Source organism: Pinus tabuliformis, chromosome 4_1 (assembly GCF_031772625.1).
Source record: "Pinus tabuliformis cultivar Carrire ecotype Pingquan chromosome 4_1, CPIR1, whole genome shotgun sequence".
Taxonomy (NCBI): domain Eukaryota; kingdom Viridiplantae; phylum Streptophyta; class Pinopsida; order Pinales; family Pinaceae; genus Pinus; species Pinus tabuliformis.
Genome location: NC_142303.1, coordinates 422300986 through 422328885, shown reverse-complemented (window position 1 = coordinate 422328885; position 27900 = coordinate 422300986). Strand labels below are relative to the sequence as shown.

The window sequence follows — 27900 nt, the reverse complement described above, 5'->3', positions numbered from 1 at the left end:
ACCAAGTACTCGTCGAATCCCGACCAAGCTTGTTTGCCAAACAAACTGAAAGTTTGCAGAAACCAACAATGAAACTTGCTGATATATGAGCTGAAATATTCCCCTAAATATCTGGGCTTGCCAGCTGTCACGATGCCCATCCATGGCACCTCCGCTCCAAAAGAAGAGTTGCCTCCCAAATGAGAAGGCTTTTACAAAGATGAAACACCTCATCATTTCTCCTCTTTACAATCTTGGAGATCAAATTAACTTTTTCCAAGTCAATATTACATTACATGCATGGTTAAAAATAAAGTAATCAACCCTTCAAGTTAATCACACATACATGTTTAAAAAACAAGGAAATCATCATGATCCCTGTGCTCATGCTTATCATTCTCATGCATGCAGTTTATCCTTCAATTTTTCCTTAAGTACAATCATAAGTACAAGATCCTCGATCACATGTACATGTACTTTCAAAGCTGAAATGAATATAACTTTCGCTGCAATAGAGTGAATCTCATACTCAGCTTTTCCATCCTGCAACTTGCATTCCCTTAACAAAGAAATGCATTCAACCAAAAGACATGCAACTTCAATTGGATAAGAATTCTAACCATTTCTTACCAATCCATTTCAAAGGCGCTTCCTTTAACTGCACATCGATATCAACATGTGTATCATCCTGACACATATCAATGATGGGAACTTCCTTCCCATTCTTGCCATAAGCATGGACATACTGTTGAAAGGTGTTGGACTCTGAATCCAATAATGCTTCCATGAAAGTTGAAGAAATTGGAGAAAGAGTCTGCTGGACCAAGCCTCTCCAACTAGGCTTGTCCTCTTGTATTAAAATTGCTACAAAGGCTAATACAAGAATATGGGTGTCTCAAAGGACAGATCTGACTGTAAATACAGAATCAGAAGATAGGAATTAGCCAAACATGCTCTTTCCCAAACACTAAACAGTGAAATTTTGTACCTTATACAGTACTTTCCCCAATTGGCCCTTTAAACTTGCATGGAGAATTTCGAGGTGAAGATGACCTCAATTTGTTCTGAAACCTCTGCCATTAGACTCAGAAGGTCGAAAATAGCAGACATAGGCTTTTGAATCACCGAAAATGGATGAATATAGCCCCCAAACAGCTCCAACACTGAAATGGCCCTGGTGGCCCTGAAAGCTTCCCTGAAGCTAAACAGTGAAAAGAATGCCTCAAAAGGAAAAACGAGCTGCAGAAATGGATTCAGAAGGCTGGAAAACTTCAGGAATGACCTTCGTTCCACTTCCAATGGCTGCACAATTCCCAATGCAGCTCCCAAACTGATTTGGCCCTGGTGGGGGGGGTGAACTGCTTTATCATTTTGATGTCTTTATTTGCTGAAGATGATATGCTAAACAAAACTGATATAAAGTATTAAACAACAAATAAATATAACTTGCATACACACATAATCACTTATTCAGCTACAGAAAGTTACTTGTCTTATTCCGCAAGACCTTAACCTTCAAGTATGTGTATGTCAAAGACTTCTAAGTGTTTACTTTGTTATTTCTTTAGGCAGAGCCTGTAGAGGGCCAGGTAGCCTCTGGAACTCATCCTCTTTTTAGAGGTGACATGTCCGGTGAATGCCCCTACAGTCTATCTCTGTATAAGAAATAAGAAGTTTATACATTTTTAGAGGTCATTTGGAGTGTCTAGCTCACAGTTGAAATTATTGGAAATGGATACCTTGCACCCTTAAACAAGTACATTCCATTTTCAGATCACGACCTCAAATGGTTGTTGCAAATCTGGTAATGCGAGCACTGTTGTCGTGCAGAAGCGATCTTTCAACTCTGTGAATGCCTTCTGTTGAGTTTCAGACCAAAAGAATTTTGCTTTCACTCCTCCCTTGGTGACTTAACTCAAGGGCCAAGTGATATGAGAAAACCCCAACACGAACCTGCAGTAGAAGTTGGCAAGACCTAAAAGCTGCGGAGCTTTGTCAGAGTGGTTGGAGATGGTCAATCCCGAATGACTTGGATCTTGGCTGGATCCACATGCACTCCCTGTTCATCAATAATGTATCCCAGATACTGAACCTGGGTCATGCCAAAAGTGCATTTCTCCAAATTGGCACATAGCTTGTGTTGCTGCAGTGTTTGGAGAACCTGTCGGATATGGTGGAGGTGCTCTTCCCAACTCTGGTTGAATATCAGGATGTCATCCAAGTATACCACTACAATTGAGTTGGTGAATGGCGGCAAGATGTCATCCATTAGCCTCATGAAGGTTGCAGGAGTATTCATCAATCCGAAAGGCATAACCAACCATTCAAAAAGGCCCTCCTTGGCTTTGAAGGCAGTCTTCCACACATCAGAGGGTTTGATTGGTACCTGGTGATATCCTGACTTCAGATCGATCTTGCTGAAATATTTTGCCCCCTTTAGTTGGTCCAGGAGGTCATCAATCCGTGGGATTGGGTACCTATTACAGACAATGATCTTGTTTAGCGCCCGATAGTCAATACAGAGTCTCCAAGTCCCATCCTTCTTCTGTACCAACACGATCGGGCTCCCACAGGGCGATGAACTCGGACGGATGTGACCTTTCTGCAGCAGCTCCTGAATCTGCCTCTTGATTTCATTGTTCTCCAGAATGGAGCATCGATAAATTGATCCATTGGGCAGCGGTGCACTTAGGGTCAGATCGATGGAGTGCTTGACCTGACAGTGCAGAGGAACCCCTGCGGGGGAGGTGAAGATGTCCTCGTACTCCTCCACGACCTTGTCCATCTGTAGTTGTCATGCGGAGGGGCCCTGTCTGGAGGTCGTGGCCACCGTCTTCTTCTTTCCTTGAGGGCGTATCATCAGGAAAACAAATTTCCCGGTTTTGGAAATGAGCTCATTGCATTGTTTTGCATTAACCACAGAGATGGCGGTAGGCGGTGCTACCTCCGGTATCCTGTACAACTTATTTCTCAATGTAACAATAACAGCACGGGGTCTTGATTCATACACAGCATGTCGCTTCCATAAGTATGGTTGTCCTAATAATACATCACAACCTTCAAGGGGAGCAATGTCACACAATACTTCATCCGTGAAGGGCTTGATGTTGTATGGAAGGCAACATTGTTGGCTCACGCGAAGATCCCGTCCTTGGTGAAGCCACCGGATGGTGTACAGTTGTGGATGTGCTGTGGTTGGTAAGCCCAACCGCTTCAAGACCTATGCGGAAATGAGGTTCTTTTGGCTCTCGTTGTCGACAATGAACTGTAGCGGGGAGCCCTTTACCCACATCTAGGAGTGGAAGAGACGCTCCTCCTACTCTAGATCTTCGGGTTCCTCCTTTTGTATCTTCGTGGTGGCAACGGTGGCGTTGGGATCCGCATCGATAATCTGCTTCCCTTTGTCATTCCCCTTGTCGGGTTGTAACTTAGAGTCGGAACATGCATCTAATTCTGAAACCTTTAGCTCGGCCACCAGTGACTGCTTGGCTCAACACTCACTTGTGTTGTGAGTAGAGTTTTTATGGAACTCACACCACTTTCCCGTGTCCTTTTTCGGTTTCACAGTGTTGTTCTTTGCTTGCATCTTTGGCGGGTTGTTTTGGGCTATCCCGCCTTGGATTTGTCCTTTGTTTTGCAGTTTGGGGGCACCTTTCCCTTGCTTCGAATTTGCAGATCCAAAGTCTCGTTTCTTTTGTTTAAACTTTTGCTCAACCTTGACGGTATGCCGTGCCGAGCGAGGGGATGTTCAGGAATTCTATTTCTTCCTGGATGTACTTGTGCAGGCAGCCGCGGTATTTGAGTACCAAATGCTGCTCCGAATCTTTGATACCCAACTTTGTGCGAAGGGTATGGAAAATATTGGTAAACTCCGGCGCGTCTGGTCCCTTCCTTGCCGCAGTGTGGTCCACTTTATGTATTGATCCTCATAGCTTTCGACAGGGTAGTACTGTTCCTTGATGGCATCCTGGAATGAATCCCAAGCGGGTGCAGCTGAAAATAGTGAGCCTGTACTTTCATCCTTCAGCTCGCAGTAGGTTTCCCACCAGTCCTTGACGTGGGGGGTTGCTTTGAGAAGAGCGAAAATAATCTTTTCCCGACTGGAAAAATCATGAACAGAAAAATAACCCTCTAGTAGATTTAACCATTTATCTACGACATTTGCATTTATTTGACCCTCGAAGATGGGAATTTCCAAATTAACTTGTACCTTAAACGGTGTGGCGTTTGCAGAGGCGCTGTTGGAAGCCGATGCGTCGCCTCTAGGTAGCCATTGAAGCATCTGGGCAAAGCTGTGCATCATCGCCTTCCTTTGTCGCTCGAGGGCTTCTTCGAGCAAGATTTTGATAGGATATTTTGCCCCCTCGTCTTTCTTTTCATCCGCCATGGGAGGCCGTCGGGATTTGCGAGGCTGGTCTTGCAAAAGTTCGATCAGTTCAAACCTTAACTCCTTATATCCTGACCTCGTTGGGGGCATGCAAAGAAAAATAGAGAAAAAAAGCAGACTGCTCTGATACCACTGATTCAGATTTAAACAAGAACGCAACAAATTACAGAGATAACCATAAACATAGAGATGTAGTGGAAATAATACTTCATTTCATTAATGTAAAACACTGAAATATGCTTACAAACAGAAATGGAAATAAATCAGCGAGGGCGATGGTAGCTTATCTATGAGAAGAGATGTGGTGGCTACATGTCTCTGAACCTTGTTACAATGAGGCTCGAAGGCCTGTTTATTGTTGAGAAACAATGCAAAACCCTAAACATCCAAAAACTTAACCCTAGAAGATGAAACGTCAAACTGTGGGCCCCGTTTGGGTAAATTGGTACATCAACTTCCCGGGCTCGTAACTTTGGCATATGATCTCCGTTTGACGCACAAAATATCTCGTTAGAAAGATCTATGCGAGAACTACAACTTTGGGAAGAGAAATATCGGTCCATGGAACCCATGTTGCTCCCAGTTTTCCTAAAAAATGTCATATAGGGCCTCAAAACGGCTCCGGAAATTCAGGACTCGAAAAACTGCTAAAAATAGTAAGTTGTGTTACAATTAAGGAAACTGAAAAGCTGAGAGAAACAATTGTAGGGGTCCAAGTGGACATGGCAGGTAGCCACCAATATCCACCTAGATCATTACCACCAATCTATCTTGAGGCCTCGGCACTACCTCCCAAACATCGTTCACCATTATAGAGTTGTATTCCTCTACCATCGCATCCAACCAAACTTGATGTTGAGCAGTCTCCTGAAAACTGGAAGGCTCCCCATCCCAAGCTACTAATGCTTGATATCTATCTAGCTGTTTTCACTCCCTTTTATTGTTTCTTGGTGCACTGATGAAATCCTCTGTATCTCGCAGAATCTGACGAAGTTCCCTGCTCGTTCTTCCTCTGGTAGCAGGTGCTTCTGTTAGCTCCTCCTTCTCTTATGATTCTTCCTGTTCCGAGAAAGAATTCTTGACTTTCGTTGGTTGAAGTGATTTGACCAACGACTCATCTTTTCACTGCTCCTCGGAAGGCATTTCTCGAGATTTTCTAAAGGTCCTATCTTCCATGAACTTCACATCTCATCTAACTACTACCTTCCCACTCCCTGGAAGATAGATTCTATATGCCTTAGCGTTTTCGCTATATCCCACTAGATATCCTTTCTCTGCAGTTTGATCTAACTTTTTCTTCTTCTCCTTGGGTATACGACAATATGCTAGGCTCCCAAGTATCCTAAAATTGCTGATTTCAAGAGTCTTTCCGGTGAAGACTTTCTCTGGAGTAATCTTGCTCAATGCCCTATGAGGAGTTCTATTCTGGACATAGACTGCCGTGTTGCATGCTTCTGCCCACACGAATTTTGGCATATTCTGATCATACATCATGGCCCTAACTGCTTCCACGATAGTCCTGTTATTCCTTTCTGCTACTCCATTCTGCTTCAGATTGTAAGGAGCTGTCCACTCTCTTCTGATGCCCTCCTTAGCGCAAAAATTAGTGAAGTCCTTATCGACATACTCTCCACCTTTATCTGAGCACAAAACTTTTATTTTCTTCCCTGTCAGGTTCTCCACCAGAGCCTTGAACTCTTTGAATTGACAAAAAATCTCGTCCTCAGTTTTCAGAAAATAAATCCAAGTTTTTCTTGAGTGGTCATCAATGAAGGTGACGAAGTATTCAGCACCACTAAGAGCTTTGGTGGACATAGGTCCGCAAATATTTGAGTGTATCAATCCTAGTACACTCTTGGCCCTGTTTTTACTTCTAGGAAATGCCGCTTTGGCATACTTGCCCAAAGCATATCCTTTGCATACACCATCTCGTTTTGTACTAAGATTCGACACTCCTGTTATAGTTTTCCTGAGAATTCTCAAAGCCCCATGGTGCAAATGCCCCATTCTTCTGTGCCATAATTCATTCAAATCCTTGTCTCCGTTACTGCCTATCAGTGCCATTGGTGATTCTAGTTTTAGTCTGTACAACTTGTTATTTCTGATTCCGATCTTCACTTTCTTTTTCCAGCTCAGATGTTTAACGTATACTTTTTCCTTTATGAAGAAAGCGTCATAGCCCTTGCCTTGAAGTTGCGATACAGAAAGTAAGTTCATCCCTAGTCCTGGTACATGCAACACATTGGTAGCATGGAACTGCTCTCTTGTGTCTGTTTGAAAAACTATGTTACCCTTCCCTATTGGAGTACACTTTGCCTTATTCCCCATGGTGATATGAAAATTCATCCTTTCCTCCTGATAACCTGAGAAACATTCCCGGATTCCTGTCATATGCCAGGAGGCTCCACTGTCTATATACCATACCTCTAATGATGCTGAGCTTGTCACACAAGCAACTTCTTCTTTCAATCTGGAAGCCAACATAGAGAAATCTAAATTACTCTCTCTTGTGCAATTTTCTGAAAATCTGTGATGTAGATGCCTCTGCATCATGGTCTCGACCCATAATTGATTTTCCCTTCCTGTCTCTGATTATTTGCTCTGATACCATGTGAAAATTCTATCACTGCAACAACTGATTTATTTTATCTACTTATTTTCCAATAAGTTATTTATGAAAACCCTTTAGTGAACATTGAAATAAATTCTGCTGTAGATATCACACCATAATACAGAAACAAATACATGCACAAGAATTAACACAATTTTTTCTGGACAATTGTCCCTGTAAAAACCCAATGCTGGAAAACTGGTGCAACAGAGGAGGATTTTATTATTAAACAGCTCTTCTGAGTACACTGGGTGCCAAACTGGTTCACTCGACTGAGATAAATTCTTCGGCACTTCTCCTAGGCTCAGTGTCAGACCAGCTAGGCTCTGTGCAGCTCCTAGACCCTTTGCGTCAGCAATGGGCCTCTTTGCGTCACCCACGCAGGCCCTCTAGTGACTGCACAGTCCTGCTGCCTTTGCATCTCCTTGAGTGGCTTTGCTTTTGCCTTCCGACCTCGGCGCTGATCCTCTGGTACTGTCCCTGTGTCTCAGCTCTGTACTTGCTACCTCTTGCTGCGCTCCAGACCTCTAGTTTGAATTTCTCAGTAAACCCCACTCCAGAAATCGAACTAACTAGTCTCCCTCAGTATGTTTCCAAATGACCCTCAAGCCTTCTCTTATACTTTTCCGGTTGATGAATCAACGACTGAGATTAAGTCCCTAGTCAACGGCTAAGATTAAAATAGACTTGATCTTCATTTCTTAGAAGCTTCTCATCCTTATCTTTATTAATACCCATTAATATTTTTATTTTCCTAAGTTTAGACTTAGGACCTCATTAAAAATATTAATTATTTTAATAACTTTTCATCTGGATGGAATTTTCCAAAACGATTTCTGGGTCTTGGAGATCTCATGCTCTTTAGTCTCTCCACCAATTTTCATGGCTAGAGCATATCCGATGCTACCCCAAATCAATAGGTTGCAGAGCAACAACCAAACAAAAGGAAAGAAGAGATTTTCGACATTTTTCGAGATGGCCATTGCAGGGTTTAGAGACCAGATAGGTTGGATGGATCATCCAACTATGTCATCTGGAAGGCTAGGATGTCCTTTCTTCTAGACGAATATGGCCTGAAAGCCTACATTGATAATGTAGTAGCAGTTCCTCAGGATGCAGACCAACTCAAGAATATACGAAGGAGATGCCGTGGGCAAAGCGTTTGATCTTGGACGGAGTTCAGAACAATATAGTCTCACATATAGTGGCCAAGGGAATGACCAAAGAAATGTGGGATGCTCCCTCCACACTATATCGGGGTACTTCTGAGCAGCGGAAGATGTTCTTGGAGGAGAAGCTGAGATGCATCAAGATGTAGAAGGGGGAAGGAATAGATCCCTTCCTCACCAGGATTCAGGAGGTCTGAGACTAGCTTTAAGCTGTTGGGGCAGTGCTTCAATCTTCAGAGCTAGTACAATTGGCACTCAACAATGTCTTAGAGGATTGACAAGTCTTCGTCCAGTGTATATTGTGCAGAGACACGCTACCAGGATGGGACAAAGTGTGGGCCGATTTGCAACAGGAGGAGTTGAGACGAGCTCTCTTGAAGAGCTCCATTAGTGGCAACAGATTGAAGGTGGTGAAGGAGGAGAATGTGGCCCTCACATCAAAGGGTCCCAGTCAGGGGCAAGGGGAGTAGAGAAATAAGAAGAAGGACCTGTCAAAGGTCAAGTGCTTTAGATGTGATGGTAGTGTCAACAACAACATAGATGCAAGATCAAAGTTGCGCAGTAGTTGGCGGGCTGTAACATCCAAACATCAGCAACGTGACAAAGGTGATACAAAGATAGGGTGTTGTAGCAACAGGACGCAGTAGGTTGCAACATGAGTTGTTGGAGCACTAGTTGGAGAGAACACCGTCCTTGCTGAGAGGGAGTGTTAGTTTCTGTAGCATCGGATGTGTTCTAGCCATGAAATTTGGTGGAGAGGCTAGAATACACGAGGTCTCCAAAACCTTGAAATCGTTTATGGAAATTCCACCTAGAAGTGTCTCAATTAGATTATTGACCGTTTTTTAAATATTTCTTAAGTCTAAACTTAGGGAATATGGTTAATTAATCAGTTTTAATTGAGATAAGGTGAGAATCATCTAGAAACTCACACGGATTGACTTCAAGATGATCCTAGCCATTGATTAATATTTAATCTTGGCCGTTGGAGTCCCAACAGAGGACTATAAGAAGAAGTCGATGGGCACTTGGAGAAGACACTTCTGTAGTATGATTTTCTTGGCAGATAGATTTCCAGAGAGTAGCAACAATTGCTGGAGAGCCAGAGATCGAAGCAGGGTCAGTGAGGAGCAGAGACAGTGATCTAGAGGAATTTTTCTAGATCTGGGGAGGTAGCAACAAGGGGTTGAGTTATTCCTAGTGAGGCAACACAGACGACTGTGCAGTTGCTACAAAAGCAATTCGATTTTGCTGGAGAGAAATTTGCTTTCAGTTCCAGAGGCTGGGCAAAGGGTCCAGAGTGTCGGAGAAGCGATTTCGTTAGCAGATACAGGCAAAACGACTTCATTCAGAGGCAGTTCAGAGGCTAGATGTCATAGAGTCTGTGTAGAGCAGCGCAGAGGCTGACGTAGAGGGTCCAAGAGGACGAGTTTTCTGAAGAGGAGTTGTGTCGGGATTTGCTTGTGGATTAAGGGTAATTGCCTTAAATAATTTTGGCCAGATATACTTGCTATTTGGATTGCCAGTTCGGCATCCATAGATTGTACTCAGAATTTCACTACTGCATAATAATAAAAACCCTCACCGTTGCACCGATTTTCCAACATTGGGTTTTTCCGGGGACATTTGTCCCAAAATAACGGTGTCAATTTTATTGTATGTGCTCTAGAATTTTCTCAGTTTCCAGTGCTATTTATTTCCGCAGTTTCTTATTTGTGAAGGTTGCAATGTGTTTTTTTATTTTTATTTTGAATAAGGCTATTTCTATATTAATACAAAAATATAATACACCGAGGCCATGACCTCGTGGAGCTAGCCCAAAATTGCGGCATGATTACAAGCAAAGCGTTTCTGCGTGCCAAAATCTAGTAGAGTATTGCCATCCAGAACTGAAGAGACCCTGTTCCTGAGTAAAGCAAAAAGACCGAAAGCCCCATAGTTGTACTTGGAATTGAGAATTAAACAACTTGAGCTATACGACAACCAAAACTTAGAATTGGGAATTAAATCGGATCTATACGACAACCCAGACAATGACAACCCAGACAATAAGACTAGACCTGGTTGCTATGACTAGCAACACGACAACCCATAGCTGAAAACAGAGGTGACTATGACTGCGACCAAAATGGAATCTGAAGGTTGACAGAGTACCCTTTGCATATAAGAAACTGGCAGAGTGAGCGAATGCGTATGAACCTTCTCAAGCTGACAAAAATCCAATAGAACCCAAAAAGAACCAACCTGCTTAGGCATCTGGAGAGGGGTCAGGCGGCTCCTCGGTGATGCGGCATCCATATTTGTTCTCATCGTCGTCATCAGAGGAGCTCGCTGGATTCTCCATGCTCTGTGAAGCCTTGCCTTTACCAGAGCCTGAAGCTTTACTCGGTTCGGGGTTTGCCTGGCTGGGACCTGGAATGTCTGCCACCGTCCTGTCCGAAGTCGCCCTGAGGGGGCCAGCTCCATGACTCGAATTGAGCTCGCTAAGCTCAATGGTGACCGTGGCCATGAAGGTGGAAGAGCCATGGCTACAGGGGAAACGAAGCCGAGCGGCATTGGCCATTGAGTGGAATGAACTTGGTACTGGTATCTGTAAACCTCTGCCCCTACCCCGACCACTCTGAGTGGCAGGATATCTATCTGAGCGTAGGTCCGGGCCGGAAGTTGAAGAGTCTGTCATGGAGGAGGTGGCTTGGCGCCCAGTTTGCCCGCGAGAGCTGCCTCTTCTGCAGCTCATCCGCTTTCGCAATTTCGGCATGGCTGGAGGGGCGGGAAGAACCTGGCTTCTTGGAGGACGAATGAAGCAGTGAAAGGAGAAAACTAACTTGGTTGCAGAGCTCAGGCCAGCAAGCGGGTGGTGAGCGTGAGAGCAATGGGAACAGAGGATGGTTTGAAGGCAGAACCAGAAGCTCCTCCAACCATCCCAAACCTGGTTTGCTCCTGAGAGAGGACGAAGACAGGCCTCTGCAATTGCAGTGGAGGAGGAGCCAAAGCGGAGAGGGTAAACACGATTATGGTGGGTTAGTAGTGCCATGATCAAGAAATTAGCCGGAGTGAATGGCTGTCCTGGCGTCATTAAAGACGCATTAAGATGGAGCAGGTGAGAAGTGATGAACAGAGCCTCGAGAGGATATGTGGCTGTACAGAGGATCCACGCGCCCATCCATACCAATGGCCATGCGCCTTTAGTGCCGTCAGACACCCGGATCCGGGAGTGTTTATTTCAATGTTGCCGTAGCAATAAACCAAATAATTAATTATCAGTTTGAAGAAATAATACCAGTTGCTGCAATAGGATTTCGGTTTGGGAGTTTTCACATGGTATCAGAGCATGAGTGATTAGCTGGTAAGCTCAAAAGTAGAGAAAGAATTTCGTTGCTCAGAGGGAGTAACATGCCGAAATTCTTGAGGCAGCACAGTGGTTAGACAGGCAAGCCGATTTGTTGGGCCAACAGTTTGATTTTCAGTTGCAAGGGTGCAAAAAATTCGATTTGCCTAGGAGAGTGATTCCAACAGTCAAAGGGAGCAATTGTAGCTCAGATTTCTGCTAAGCATATTTTTGGTTGGACGTAGAGGTTTATGCAGCAGTAGAACTAGCGTTGGGTAGAAGAGAAGAGCACACACAACAAAGGGAAAATTTATCTCACGGAACTTCGAGTCTCAGAAGTTCGATTTTTCCTTGCAGATTGGCAGTAGTTGTGAGCAGATCTTCTCACTCCAGAAGGGAGTGCGAGTAGCTGCCAAGTAGAAGGAAAGAGGGGATTTTCGACATTTTTCGAGATGGCTACTGTAGGGCTTAGAGATCAAGATAGGTTGGATGGATCATCCAACTATGTCATTTGGAAGGCTAGGATGTCCTTCCTTGAAGATGAATATGGCTTGGAAGCCTACATTGATAATGTAGTGGCAGTTCCTCAAGATGCAGACCAGCGCAAGGAATATAGGAAGGAGATGGTGCGAGCAAAGCGTTTGATCTTGGATGGAGTTCGGGACCATATAGTCTCACATATAGTGGCCGAGGGAATGACTAAAGAAATGTGGGATGCTCTCTCCACACTATACTGAGGTACTTCTGAGTAGCGAAAGATGTTTTTGGAGGAGAAGCTGAGATGCATCAGGATGCAGAAGGGGGAAGGCATAGATCCCTTTCTCACCAGGATTTAGGAGGTCCGAGACCAACTTTCAGTTGTTGGGGCAATGCCTCAACCTTCAGAGCTAGAACGATTGGCACTCGACAGTGTCTCGGAGGATTTCCAAGTCTTTGTCCAAAAGTATATTGGGTAGAGACACATTACCTGGATGGGATAGAATGTGGGCCAATCTGCAATAGGAGGAGTTGAGACGAGCTCTGTTGAAGAGCTCCATCAGTGGCAGTAGTAACAATGGATCGAAAGTGGTGAAGGAGGAGGAGAATGTGGCTCTCGCATCAAAGGGTCCCATTTAGGGGCAAGGGGAGCAAAGAAAGAAGAAGAAGGACCTGTCAAAGGTCAAGTGCTTCAGATGTGGTGAGGTGCTCGGTCACTATAGCACGTAGTGTCCTCTTAGGAAGAAGAACAAGTCAGAGAAGTAGGACCAGCAGGCAACGTCAGCTAAGATTGACTAGTTGTCCTCCAGTTTGGAAGAAGACTTCGAGATGTTAGCAGCCATACCTCCAGGAGTGAGGTGGGGTGACTTGGAGTTGTAGCTCTAGAGAGCTACAAAGATTGGGTAGGGTCCTTGAGGAGTCCACCTCATGGATTACTACCTTGCTATGGGGGCCGACAATATTCAATAAGAGGATGGATTAGTGGCAGATGATGTAGTCAGTACCAGAATGACAGTTGCAGACTAGTAGCAGTCAGATGCCGAGGAGCGCAATGTAGTGTTGACAACAGAGCAGATGGCTCAGTGCAGAGTTGGCAACAACACAGATTCTTCAGTGACAGTGCAGATGCTAGTAGCAGTCAGAGACTTGGAGACAGATGCATCATACTGAACACAATTGATTCAGTATTTTGGATGCTTTTCAATTGCAGTAGTTGCAGTTGCAACAACAACAAATGAGAAGGAGTTGCAGTGCAGATGCATCAGAGTTGCACAGTAGTTGGTGGGTAGCAGCAACCAGACATCAACAACGTGAAAAAGGTGATACAAAGACAGGGTGTTGTAGCTGCAGGATGTAGTAGGTTGCAACATGAGTTGTTGGAGCACTAATTGGAGAGAACATAGTCCTCGCTAAGAGGGAGTGTTAATTTCTGTAGCATCGGATGTGTTCTAGTTACGAAATTTGGTGGAGACACTATAATACATGAGATCTCCAAAACCCAGAATAGTTTTTGGAAATTCCACCTAGAAGTGTCTCAATTAGATTATTAACCGTTTTCTAAATATTTCCTAAGTCTAAACTTAGGGAATATGGTTAATTAATCAGTATTAATTGAGATAAGGTGAGAATCATCTAGAAACTCACACAGATCGACTTCAAGATGATCCTAGCCTTTGACTAAGATTTAATCTTGGCCATTCGAGTCCCAACAGAGGATTATAAGAAGTCGTCAATGGGCACTTGGAGAAGACACTTCTGCAGTTCAATTTTCTTGGCAGATCGATTTCAGAGCACAACAACAGTTGCCGGAGAGGTAGATATTGAAGCAGGGTCAATGAGTGGCGGAGACAATGATCCAGAGGAATATTTCTAGATTCAGAGAGGCAACAACAAGGGGCCGAGTTATTCCCAGTGAGGTAGCGTAGAGGACTGCGCAGTTCCTTCAAAAGCAATTTGATTTTGCTGGAGAGAAATTCGTTTTCAATTCCAGACGCTGGGTAGAGGGTCCAGAGTGCTGAAGAAGCGGTTTCCTCAGCAGAGACAGGTAGAATGACTTCATCAGAGGTAGTTCAGGGGCTAGAGGTCATAAAGCAGTGCAGATGTTGACGTAGAGGGTCCAGGAGGACGAGTTTTCTGAAGAGTTGTGCTGGGATTGCTTGTGGAAGAAGGGTAATTCCCTTAAATAATTTTGGCCATATTTACTTGCTGTTGGGATTGCTAGTTGGGCATCCATTGATTGTACTCAAAATTTCACTGCTGCATAATAATAAGAACCCTCATTGATGCACCGATTTTCCCACATTGGGTTTTTTCTGGGGACTTTTGTCCAAAAATAATGATGTCATTTTTATTTTGTGCGCTAGAATTTCCTCAGTTTCCAGCGCTATTTATTTCTGCAAATTTTTATTTGTGAAGGTTGTAGTGTGTTTATTTTGATGTTGATGTAGCAATAAATTAAATAATTAATTTATCAGTTAGAAGAAATAATACCAGTTGCTGCAATAGGATTGCGGTTTGGGAATTTTCACAATCTCATCACATGACAGGATCTCAAGACGTCTTCACCAACATGACTAGGGAGCCTAGGGATATACATGTAGAGCTTCGTGATAAGGCCAAGTATGCAGTAGAATGCATTGGAAGTATTGTGTTTCAAATGAATTTAGGGGGTACCTGGGAGGTGAACGAAGTATTGTATGTACCGGGTCTGGAGAAGAACCTGCTTTCAGTTTCAAGTTTCAACCATAGTAGACAGAGGACTAGAAGTTAGCTTTACTGGAGATGAAGTGGTTGTTGGGATAAAAGGAATTGGTCCTAGTAAAATGCGAGTAATTGGGAGAACGGAGAAGGATCTCTATGTGTTGAGAGGATAGTCGATGAAGGCTCTCGTACATGAGTGTGATAGCCAGAGTGAGATATGCCATAGGAGGATGGGACACCTACACTATAGAGCTCTCCCTATGTTGTAGAGAATGGTTACAGACTTTTCAAAGATCAAGGTGGAGCAGGATGAAGTGTGTAAAGGGTGTGCAATTGGCAAGTAGGCCAAGGCTACGTATCCTCACAACAAGACTAGGTCTAAGGGAGTGCTAGACTTAGTGCACTCAAACATTTGTGATCCTTTGTACATGGCATCGATCATAGGGTCTTTGTACTTTGTGAAATTCATAGATGACGTGCACTTGGCAAGTAGGCCAAGGCTACGTATCCTCAGAACAAGACCAAGTTTAAGGGAGTGCTAGACTTGGTGCACTCAAACATTTTTGGTCCTTTGTACATGATGTTGATCATAGGGTCTTTGTACTTTGTGGCATTCATAGATGACTCCTCCAGAAAAACTTGGATCTACTTCTTGAAGACCAAGGATGAAGTCTTCGATTAGTTTTAGGAATTCAAAGCTCGTTTGGACTCTGGAGAACCAGATCAGGAAGAAGATTAAGGCGCTGAGATCAGATAATGGGGGCGAGTATACCTCCAACAAGTTCCAGGATTTTTGCAGGGCAATAGGGATTAAGGAGGAGCTCACAGTACCTTACAACCCTCAACAAAATGGGGTTGCCGAAAGGAAGAATAAGACCGTAATGGAGGCAATGATGGCAGTGATCTATGATCAAGGATTGTCTATGTTTTTGTGGGAAGATGCTCGCAATACAACTGTATATGTGCAAAACAGGAGTTCTCATAGGATATTGGAGGACATGACTATTGAGGAGATGCTTATAGGAGTGAAATTGGATGTGAGCCATTTGCGCATCTTTAGTAGTCCAATCTAGGTCCACATTCCCACAGAGAAGAGGACTAAGCAAGAGCCCTTGTCAGAAAGGGGTGTAGTTGTGGGCTATAGTGAGGTCTCAAAGGCCTACCGAGTCTACATTCTAAGACAGAGGAAAGTTATTTTAAGTAGTGATGTCAGATTTGATGAAGGCAGGACTCTTGGGAGTTCTCATGAGAAAGAGCCAACAAGGGTAGAGGATCGGGAGCAAGAAGCTCCTAAGGCTGAACAAAGACCAACAACATAAACATCAAGGAAACTGCGAGGCCTTGCAAACCTCTTTGCATTTGCCATTTACCTTCAACATGGCTGCCTACTTTCTCTTCCCCAAACTAAAGGGGCTTGACGCAGTGGTTCTCTTGTCTGCATGAAAACCTTTTAAAAATTTTGACCATGGATGCCCAACAGTCGCAGCCTCTCTGTTAGCAGCTGCACTGGCATTCATGAGCAAACCCTCAGTGATAAAAGCTCCACCATCGTGCTTTGCTTGCCCATTATTTTCTACATTTTTCAAGGCCTGCTCCTCAAATTCTTTAATTAAATACAGATTCCATTGCAAATTATGAGTCAGACAAACTCCCAGCTCGATTCAGAGGCAATCCATGATGTTTGCACACCACCAGGGTTCCAATATTCTTTTGGAACAACTCCCATAATCATAGCAACAGCCAAAGCACCCACTTTTGACCCAAATGAATGCTGAAAGATTGACTGCCAAAGATACTGTCTTCATCTACATCTGGTATATCATTAGAAAAACCAATAACTGAGAAGAAGCATGCAAAAGTTGTAGCAAATATCACAGGCTTGGTCAAGATTGCAGGTCTCCCGTAAATGGAACTCTGTATATGTGGAGGCAATGTTTTGCAACGATATACAACCGTGTCTCAACAACCTCATTTTCTTCATCTACCAAACATGATCGAATCTCCCCCATCTCAATGTCAGCCTGATTGCTCTGTATATTGCTTTCAAAATGTAACCCATCTAAAAGTTTCTTCATAACTTCTAAATCTTCTTTCTTAGCTGCGAAATGTAGATCAATATGACTATACCTATCAGTAACCTGTTTCAAATACTGCTTCCTTCCTGTTTCTCTCTGATTGTAATGTTTAATGTTGCTTGAAGCTGATAACCGGATTCCAACTGCAATCTGAGTACAACATACAAAGCAGATAATGTAAAGTCTGTGAATAAACGTTACTTGGTCTGCTCCTTTGACGAGATCTGGCCAGTGAAATAATACACTGACTATGCTCTCTTCAACCCTTGTGGCCCTAGCCAAATCATGGCCTGATCCACCCAAGAAGCAATGGCTGATTGGATATGGTCAACGACAATATGTTTAGGCTTGCCTCAAATGCCTCCAACACAACTGAAGGCTTCAGCCAATCCTCGGCTTTAGAAACAGTGCAGTTATTCTCCAACAGATTTTCCAGCTTGCCTCAATACGCTGCAGTGCATAAAAATAAAAAGAGCATGGAATATGTAAACCACCCATATAGCTGAATATTCCCACTCATGGTCAAGCGAAGTAAACTGGATAAAGATCTGGCAAACAGAGCAGAATGAGATCCGACAGCACTAGAAACAATCGCATAAGAAAGAGGAAGCAGTTGATGCCAATAGGATCTGACACTGTGTCTCCCAAATATTGAAATCAGTCTTTCCCCTCTTCTGCAAGAGAATGATTGACTGCAACTATCAGCAAAAGACAGGCAATATACCAACATAGATCCATCTTAAACAGGGATCTAACATGAGCCGAGAGGGATCGGATTTTTTCATGTGCAAACCTATTTTAGAGTGCAAAAAACAATGTGTATGTTCATTGTTTAAATTGTATATTTGAATGCTATAGAGATTGCATAAACTTGTAAATCCAAAAAGTCATTGTTGGATTTCAACAAAAAAACATATATCTAAAAAAGGGATTAAACTGTAAAATACTGAGACCACTTCAAACATTTTAACCATAAAAACTTATTTTTTTCAATAGCTTTATATATACATCATTTTTTAAAACAATATATAAAATATTTGACAACATGTGCATTGAGCGAGTTGGTTTTTTTGTTATTAATATATTTTTAAGTATAAGTCAATATTAATTCATAATCCACATTGGATATTTTATTATATACAACACTAAAATATTTTCTTTTAACATCGTTTTTCTATATATAGATATATGAAGTTGATATCGACATAAATTAGTAAACATAGATTTTCAAATAGTTTATTTAAATCACGTGTTAAAATATTTTTGAAAAGTATAAGGTTTAAACATCTTACTGACATATATTCTTTTACTTCTAATTACTTTACATGAAATTATATTAGGTCATATGGAGAACTAATTAAACATTAATAACATATTCTTTTTTCTTTTTTATTATAACCGGCATTTATTTTCTATTTTTAGAATATTATTATTTTATTTTAAGAGGGACACGTGTCAACTCCAAGTTGAGCACGAACATACTTACACTTCGCCTTCACACTGGTCTATAGAACCAACATAGATCCATCTTAAGCGCGGATCTAAAATGAGCTGGGAGAGATCAGATTTTTTTAGGGGCAAACTTATTTTAGAGTGCAAAAATAAATGTGTAATCTTTTATTGTTTAAATTGTACTTTTGAATGCTATAGAGATTACATAGCTTAAACTTTTAAATCCAAAAAATCTATGTTAGATTTCGACAAAAAAACATATACCTAAGAAAAAGATTAAACTGTAAAATAATGAGACCACTTCAAACATTTTAACCATAAAAGCTTATTTTTTTCAATAGCTTTATGTGATATATACATCATTTTTTAAAACAATAATTAAAATATTTTACATAACATGTGCATTGAGTGATTTAGTTTTTTTGTTATTAATATATTTTTAAGTATACGTCAATATTAATTCATATTAAAATATTTTATTCATAACCCACATTGGATATTTTATTATATACAACATTAAAATATTTTCTTTTAACATTTTTTTTCCTAGATATAGATATATATGAAGTTGATATTAACATAAATTAGTTAACATAGATCTTCAAATAGTTTATTTAAATCACGTGTTAAAATATTTTTGAAAAGTATAAGGTTTAAACATCTTACTCACATGTTTTTGAACTTCTAATTACTTTACATGAAATTATATTAGGTCATATGGACAATTAATTAAACATGCATAACATATTCTTTTTTCTTTTTTATTATAGCTGACATTGCTTTTCTATTTAAAAAATATTTTTATTTTTATTTTAAGAGGGACACGTGTCAACTACAAGTTGAGCACGAACATACTTACACATCGCCTTCACATTGGGCTATAGAATGAGCCTCTCGGTTGAAAGAAAAATTATGTGATTTGTATATTTGTCCATCAATTGCCCAGGTGTAAAAACAGGGGATTGATGGTCACCAAAACCAACAAGGAAGATGTTGCCAAAAACAGTAAGCACAATGGCAAGAAGAACCCTTCCTGTGACATTCTCTTCCAGAGCAAAATAAGCAAATGCCATATTAGATATAAACTGTATAGACTCCAGTGTTGCCAAAAGTGATTGTGTTGCATACCCTGTTTCAAACGCTTTTTGAATGTTCTGCAAATTTCTTTAAGGCTCCTCCAGCTCATATTTATAACATCACTACATGCGCCTTGTTGAAAAATTTCTATAGGTACCCCTTGATGAGATTGGGAGCTTGGGAGGTACTCCAAACCCTAGGGTATAGGGTTGTGGAGGAATTGGCACCACAAAAGGGTCCTGTGGGCTACGAACCCAAGATGTGGGCTTTGCACCTAAGCTTGTGTGTCTGAAACCAAGGAGAGTTTTGATGACTTGACACTTGGAGATGATAGAGCACCCTTAGAGGAGTAAGGGGTTACTTCAAGCACCAAGAGAGTCCCTGTCATTGTTGAGAAATTAATTTATTTGTGTTTTTGTGTGGGCTTGTGGCACAAAAGACAAGTCGATCTAACTTGAGACAACCCTAGAAGAGGGCTAGGCATTGCCACAAGAGAAAGATATAAATAGAATGAGGAGTCCCATTCCACATCCAATCAAGGCATTTGTTTCTCATGTGAAGACAAGAAAAGAGGGCCGAATACTCCTGAGATAGCCGCAACCCTAGAAGCCTAGCGAAGGAGGAGATCAAGTCTGTTTTTGGGTTGATTCTTTGTGTTTTTGTTTGGGCTATGGTTGGGTAGACATAGGCAGCGAAGCCAAGGAGGTTAGGCTGAGACTCTTGAGGACAGAGTCTGAGCAATAAACAAAGGTTATCTCTCTTTAACAGGCTGAGAATTTTGTGGTGTAACAGGTGGATGAATCTGTGATTTTTGGAGGGTTGAGGAGCCTACTTGGTAGCTAAGACTAGGCTGCATTCACCTAGAGAAAGGGTGCAAAAAATAGTGGTTGTTAGAGTGGGTTTGTAGATGGTTTAAGGCTGCTTCAGGTTGCGCTAGATAGGGCCAAGTTCCTCAGAGAAGTCCTGCTCAGATCCGAGGTGCTTTGGGAGAGCTGAAAGGAGGTCTTCTAGGAGTACAAGTGTAGGATTGGGGTCCAAGTTTTGGACAGTGGTTGGAATAGTCAAAAGAACAGATTTGGAGGGCTGTAGTGACTTGTTCTAGAGCCCTAAGAACAATCACATATAAAGGAATTTGAGGAATGTTAGAAGGGCAAAATTAGAGAAGCCCTAAGGGCTAGTTCTTGAAGGAATAAGAACCTGCCAAATGGGTTTATGAATTGACACTAAGTTGATTGTTGGAGGACATTTGACAATGATAGTGGGCAACCCTCCATGCCCTAAGTTTGCCTTCATTGGAGCAACACAGGAAGGCAATAGTGGGAAGAAGTCCCAAAGGGTTGCATTCTTGAAGGACTAAGGAGCAGTAGTGGAGTTGCTCACAAACGGAGTTATGAACAACTCACAAGAATACTCTATGTGTTGATTCGTTGATAGACTAATGATCAACTAGAGGGCAGATTGGTGAGCCGTGTTCAGTGACGTAAAGAAGCAGGATTCATTGCTAGAGGTAGATTGGTGTTGCTGTAGATTGGGAGCAAAAGGACTAGTAGATGTGTTCAGGGTACGACCAAGTTGAGCTGTGAAGTGCACTACATTAGCTAGTAGGTCAGTTGGTATTTTGTTCAGGGTAGATTGGTTATCATAGTTGTTGACACCACACCCTAGCTTTGTATTCTTGTATTAGTGATTGTATGAGGGCCATGATCCCTAGTACGGGAGCCCTAGACTATTGTGTTATAGATTGATAATATAACGAAGTTGGGTTGTTGAAAATTTGTAAAAAGTTGTTTATTTGTGCACTAGTTGATTTACTGTTGTATTTATGTCATGTCCCCAATTAAAATTTTTGTCAATGAAATTCTCAATTTTGGTAATTTTGGCTATTAATATAATATTATATAAATAAAACTTAGGAGAAATAAGTTGTGGAGGTGTTAAATAAATTTTTGTAGAAAAGGCAAAGGTTGGGACTTAGGAAAAAGAAGAAAATTTAAAGTGAAGATAAATTGTGGAGATTACCAAAGGGAAATCGAACCAAGGGAAGAATCAAACCATGGTATTAGAGCATGGTATGAGAGAAATCAAACCATGGTATGAGGAAGGGAAAGCAACCATAAAAGGAAGGCTAGAGTCTCATTTTGATCATTCTATTTTGGCATTTCCTTTTTGATTTTGGAGGGTTTTCTTGAGTTGCTTAGCCAAGTCAACCAGTGTTGTTTAGCACAAGGAATTTCCAAGCGGGAATTCAAACTCCTTTTCAGTGAACTTTGAGTGTCACTCTAGAAGAGAATTTGTGAGAAAAAGTTGGTATTTGGAGGGCCGAATTGCATAAATCTTTCAGCTTGTGCATGTTCTAGGAGGACACAATTGTGGAATTCGTGGCATTTTGGAGAGCTAGCATTTGGTGGATCCCGAGGCTGAGAATTTGTAGAAAGTTTCCTCAGTGGAGGATGAGTTTTCTTGGAGATTTTCAGAGGCGAAGAACACTTCTATCAGGAGGGCTGAATTTTTATCATTAGGGCCTACACAGGGGTTTTTCTGGGCCATCTACAATGCATAGATTGAAGTAGAGATTTTGTGCAGGAGTTGAGCTGAGATTTCTTGTTCTTTTCCAGAGATTTTTTCTAGAGGAAATTCTAGTAGCCGAGTGAGGAAATTGGAGCTAATTTGCAGTAGATATTCTTGGTGGGACGTAGAACCCATTTACTGGGAATTTCGTTCAAATTTGGGTATTTTCGGGTCAGCTAGAATTAGCCCAAAATATTTCTGGGTTTTTTGAGGAGAGTTCCCGATTACTTTGGGAGAATTTTCTGAGCACTTTTGAGGGCCAAAACAAAGGGTTGAAGCCAACCAACATCAATAATATTTTCAGAGCAGGGCACAGTTATTTGGGGAAGCCATTCTACCACTTGGGTCTCTGAGATTTTTCTAGGTTTTGTTAGTTGGCATGTGAGGAGCCTTCCTCTAATTTTTCATAATTTTTGGAGCAGTTTTGAGGGTTCATTTCATAGTTTGTCTCCAACAACAACAATTATTTTTGTTTTTGTTTTTAATTTCTGTGTAGTTCATTTGGACAAATTGAGCCATTTTAGTTGGAGATTTTACCTAGATTCTCACCTGTGCATTGCATGCTTGCAATAGAAAGCCCAGGTTCTATCATTTCACTCCATTGTACTCAGTTCCAACTTGAAATTTAATAAAATGGCTCAACACTTTGCCTCATTTCTTTGGTGTACTAATTTGTGTTTGCATGGTGAAATTTTAATTGTTGTAGTTGTTGATTTTTTGAGTAGCTTGGGAGGTACTCCAAGCCCTAGGGTTTTGGGTTTGGAGGGTGGAGCACCACAAAAGTCATTTGTGGGCTTGGAACCCAAGGTTGGGGTTTTGCACCCATCGATGTTTGGGTCAAAACCATTGATCATTTTGGACATGTGATGGATGGAGATGATAGAGGATGGCGAAGAGAATCCAATGCTTCGAGAATCATCAAAATCCGAGATGTCCTTGATGAGATATGAATTTTTAAAGATAACGTTGGGTTTTTGGACAATCAAGTCATGTAGGCTTGAGGTAAACTTGTCCAAAAGACATGCCTCTTCAAAAATTCGTGGAGCCCTTCTTTTGGATATAATTAGGTGTATGTGATGTGATTTTCATCATCCAAGAGCAACATTTTATAGTAAATCAATCTGTGATGTCGACAACTCAAGCAGGGAGGCCGAAGTTGGAAAAGAGAAGAAAGTTTGGGTTTGTTCTTGTGTTTTCCTGAGGCTGAGTAGGAGCAAAGAAGGTCGAAGTCTCAAGGAGCAAGTTTGGGTCAATTTTGAATATGTTTTGGGCAGGTTGTCCAAATAATGATGCTGCAGGTCTATTATTGAAAACAGAGGTAGCCACAATCCTAGATCACTGTAGTGAAGGAGTCAAAACCCTATTTGGAGGACATAATTCAAGGACAGTGGGACAACACTTAAGAAAGAGGCAGTCACGGCTGTTAAGGGGTTATTTGAAGAAATAAGAAAGGGTTGATGTGGACTGTTATCATACCCTAACCAGTCAGCCTATCCTACAACAGAGTGACACCAGATTTGAGGTATGGTAATGTTGATTTTATGTTGAAATTATTGCTATGTGGATGTAGTCTGGATTGGGTACCTTGTGGACTGTTGGAGGGCAATGTGTAGGTGACCCAAGAGTAGCCCTAGAAGCAGCAGACTTGGACAACTATGTGTTGGGTGAAGAGTTGAGCCTATGTGTAGCTCTTTGATGGACGAAAGAAGCTACTAGAAGGAGGCAGTTTGAGAGCTCAAGGATTGGCCAGCCTAGAGGAGTAGATTGTATCAGCCCATGTTCATTTTTGGAGAAGAGACATACAACAGTAATAGGTGGAAGCCCTTCTGCCCTATGTTAGCCTTCATATAGTAGTAGTGGAATGCTATAGTGGGAAGAAGACCCTGAGTAGCTGAGGAGCAGCAGTGGGCAGAGGGAGTTGTTCACAAACGAAGTTTTGAACAACTCAAGCGGAGTCTCGATGTGTAGATGGAATTGCGATCAGTGTGAGAGCAGGTGGAGCTGTGTTCAGTGAGCAGATGGACTTGTTTCATTGATAGAGGCAGAGTTGTGTTGTTGCAGATCGGGAGCAAAGAATCGACAGGACAAGATACGACATAGAGGTTGTGATTGCGCACTAGCGCAGTGAGATTGTCATTGTATCTTGTATTCCTGTACCATTGGATATTTGAGGGCCACTATCCTTGGTACAAGAGCCCTACACAGTTGTATTATTCAGTTGATGTAATATAAGGAAGATTGATTTTCTGTACATATTTGTACAATATTTTGTAAAAAGTTGTCTATATTTGTGCATGCGTGATTTATTGCTATTTATATTCTGCTATGCAAAGTAGCTTTGTTGAGATTCTTGGTTTGGTAGCATCATAGATTTTAAGATTCTATCCTAGGCACCAGGGTCGTGGAAATTCAACAATAGCTAGTGCATGTTTTGGTAATTACTGTTAATTTTCCAATTTATTCCTCTGTGCAAAGTAGTTGTTGTGGCATTTGAGTTGGTTGTGTCAGAGATTCTAAGACCCTAACCTAGATTCTATAGTGCTATGGAAAAACAACATCCCTGCTGGAAGAAGAGGTAACATGGATCTTTACTCACCGTCGCTTATAATCATTAGTGGGATTCCCCTTGCCAAATTCCTAACAAAACAATGATGCCGACTATTGAATGTGAATCCACTTTAAGTTATGGGTGTGGAAGTGATAATGAAGCATAGTTAATAAATAATGGTATGGATGCATGGCTTAAATAAATAAGAGAAAGAACGAACAATAGCAACATTCATATAAATACAGGAATTAACACTGAAGCTCTTATTCAACTTATGCTTTATTGATATGGATACAAAAATGTGATCAACAGAGATGGAGTTATGACATACAATATTCAATGATGTTACCTGCACTCTTGATGATACTTGATTTAAAGGAGGGCCTTTCCATATGTACAGAGGCACTACACACATGACGGTGTTGGAGATCACAGCCATTCATCCAACTAATTAGTACTTCCTAAGAAGGAATTCCTGATGATGTCTTCATAATGATGACCTCATGATTTAACTCTTGATTCAGTTATGAAGTAATTGACTACATCATCATCCAATAATTATCAATCAACCACATCACCAGAGACAAAATAGATTCTAGGACAGAATATAACATAGTGGCTATTTTAGGAACAAACTATTAAGAATTGGCAAGAGTGAGACAAGAGAAGCAAGATGGCGGAAAAGGCCTCAAGCCCTTCTATTATATTTGTATAGTATTGATCTCACCATGTGAATTTATATTACATCAGTATGACCTTTCAGATCTTCTAGATCTCACTCACAACTCATCAATGGATCATGATGACACCTCATGAAGATAAGGATTACAACTCATGGTCTTGGACTTTGTGATTGTCTAGGGACTCACAGTCTAACACAAATACTGTCATTATTTTGATTTCTTTTAACCCTTTATGGTTATTCTTGGACATTTAATTTCATTTATTATCATTTCAGTTATATTTACTTGTTGCTGATATGGTGTGATCTGACATATCAAATTTCAGCGTTGCTGCTTGTCCCAACACGGGAATTGTGTATGCAGGTTTATGAAGTATTGCAAAAACTATTGCACCGTTTCCATTGGCTTGTTCCTGGCTATATAACAGGTGGTGAGAATCGGTCAAAGGAAAAAGCGAGGTTGCGTAAAGGTTAGTCATTTTCATCTTTGCATTTTGGATGTTCCTTTGTTCTTTAATGCAAGTTTCAGAAGCAAAATGTGCACTTCTGAACTTTCTTTAATACACTTCATTGAATATATATGTACTTGTGTATCGAACTTTTCTAAGTGTTGATTGGTAGTGATTGTTTACAATTTTATACAGCAGTGATCAAGAAAGGTCTAGTTCCCTATTCCCTTTTTCACATCTAACAATTATAGTTTCAAGGATATATGTGAAACTCAATAGTTAATGGCATTGCATTGTTAAGTTATATATAATTCTGAACATGTTATATTCAATTTACGTGGACACATATTGACCATACAATAGAAAATGACCTTTTGTACACAAACTTTGTCTGGATGTCATATTTCTTCAGTCATGGCTAGGAGGAGGCATGATAAATAGAAAACTGTTTTGCTATTCCAAGGCCATACAAGTGTATAAAATGATATACTTAGAAGTTACAATAAAGATTGGTTTAACCCCACAAGTTTGGAGCACAATTCTACATGTGTCATTGGAATCTAGATGATATGGTGCTCATTTAAAATGTTATTGCATGTTGACTACTAGTTACAATTAGATTAATAAATTGCAGTAAATATTCTCTTTTTCGAACATTGTGGTGGCTGCTTGACTTTTGCTGTCCACAATGGACACTTATGGCATTATTGTTTCATCAACTTACCCATAATTGATCAATCGATTTTTTCCAATATGTTATCCAAGGGAAACCTTGTGGGGGAACTTCCTTGCATTTCACGGATGGTACCCGATGTAAACCTGTCGGTGCTGATTATGGTGATTGACCTAGTAGGGATGTTGAATGAGGCACACATTAAAGACAATCGGCCCATGGGATCAACCCTGAGATCACCTGCATGATGCTCAAAGCACTCAACCACTTGACCTAGCCCACCAAGCTTCCATCAAGGACTTATACATATTGATATAACTGATAAAATAATTATTATGTGAGCATGATGTAAACTTTATTACTTTATAAGTGACTTGTTAGTTTTAAATCACAAGGTCATTATTATGAATACATCATTAGAAAATTGTCACTAGGAAGTATTGATTAGTTGAGTGAATGGTTGTGTTCCCAACTATTATGTATGTGGGCCTTTGTGTGTATCACATCAAGCTAAAATTTTATGGGGTATTCAAAGGGAATCTAGTGGCTACAACCAAGGAAACATTCTCAGAGTTTTCGCAGAATATAGAGGGATAGACACTAATAACTTGTTTTAATTGCAGGCTCTATAAAAATTACTCCAGATAGCTATTGAGCATCGCTACCTCAACCTCACAGTGGAAGGGGGTTCCAACCTCATCATCACTGTGCTCAACCACCTCATCAATGAGACCCCAACCACCATAGTCATCAAAAACTGATGCCTTGCAGCTGCCATAGAGTCAATGGGCTCTCTTCTACCTAAACTACAAACAGTCCACCCCTCCCACATCCACAGGAAAGCAAACAAGCTTGCTGACAGACCGGCAAACGAGGGGGTGCACTTGGTACAGGGAGACCTAGATCTGAATTGGGATAGTACTAAAAATAATGAGCTAAAACAACATTGCCTCCAAATAAGCATAGAAGACCTCAATCACTGGCCAGGGATGAAAAAGAAATCCCCCGTATCACCATCCACGAAGCCCTCCTTTTTGGATTAATTTATGATCAAGAATAGCACAATCTCGTTGTGTTTTGCATGTCATGCCTCCATCTTTGTTGATTATACACACGGACACACAAACACTTGATTGTTAGTTGAATAAGAGTTTCATGACACTCTGACTTCAAGATAGATTGGATGATGCTCTGTGTCTTCATGAGCATCATCAAATCACGAAGTTAGAGTGACCCCATTTAACTTACAACAAGCATATCTTATACCTTGGTGAGTCTCTTGAGTTGTCAACCCTGAACAACCTTCCTAGATATCAAGATTTCATCAGGTTCACTTGTTTTGTTCATGGTTGGGCGGGGGGCAAGCTACTGTGGTTGATTATGTCCTAACCAACTAGGATCTTCTCCCTTGTAAAGTTATATGCATTTTTTTAACGTTCTTTGACCATGATTTTTTGAGGGTTTCATTCTAAAGAGCTAGCAAGAGTGCCTGTATGTAACATGATATAGTGGATGAAGGAGCCAACAATGAACCACAAAAGGAGCATATTGTTGCATCTGAAAAAGCTTATGGGGTAATGCTATTTCCTTGTAGTATTTAGTCATTTATTTCTAAATCTAGGGTATTGAATCTAGCAAAACATGATTTGAATTCTAGCTGTTATCTTAGGATAAAATAGGGGCTACTTGTTACTTGAAGAGGATAGCATTTCTCTCTATCCGTAT

General features: G+C 41.1%; 1 protein-coding gene across 4 annotated transcripts in view; it reads left to right on the top strand.

Annotated features, from left to right (window-relative positions):
* Positions 1-27900, top strand: part of LOC149176109 (DEAD-box ATP-dependent RNA helicase 17-like) — a 258551-nt gene that overhangs the window by 72824 nt on the left and 157827 nt on the right. For all 4 annotated transcript variants that reach the window (XM_089419861.1, XM_089419862.1, XM_089419860.1 and 1 more), the window contains one exon: positions 25380-25523. In XM_089419861.1, the coding sequence (XP_089275987.1) occupies positions 25380-25523 (144 nt within the window). The remainder of the gene's footprint in view (positions 1-25379; positions 25524-27900) is intronic.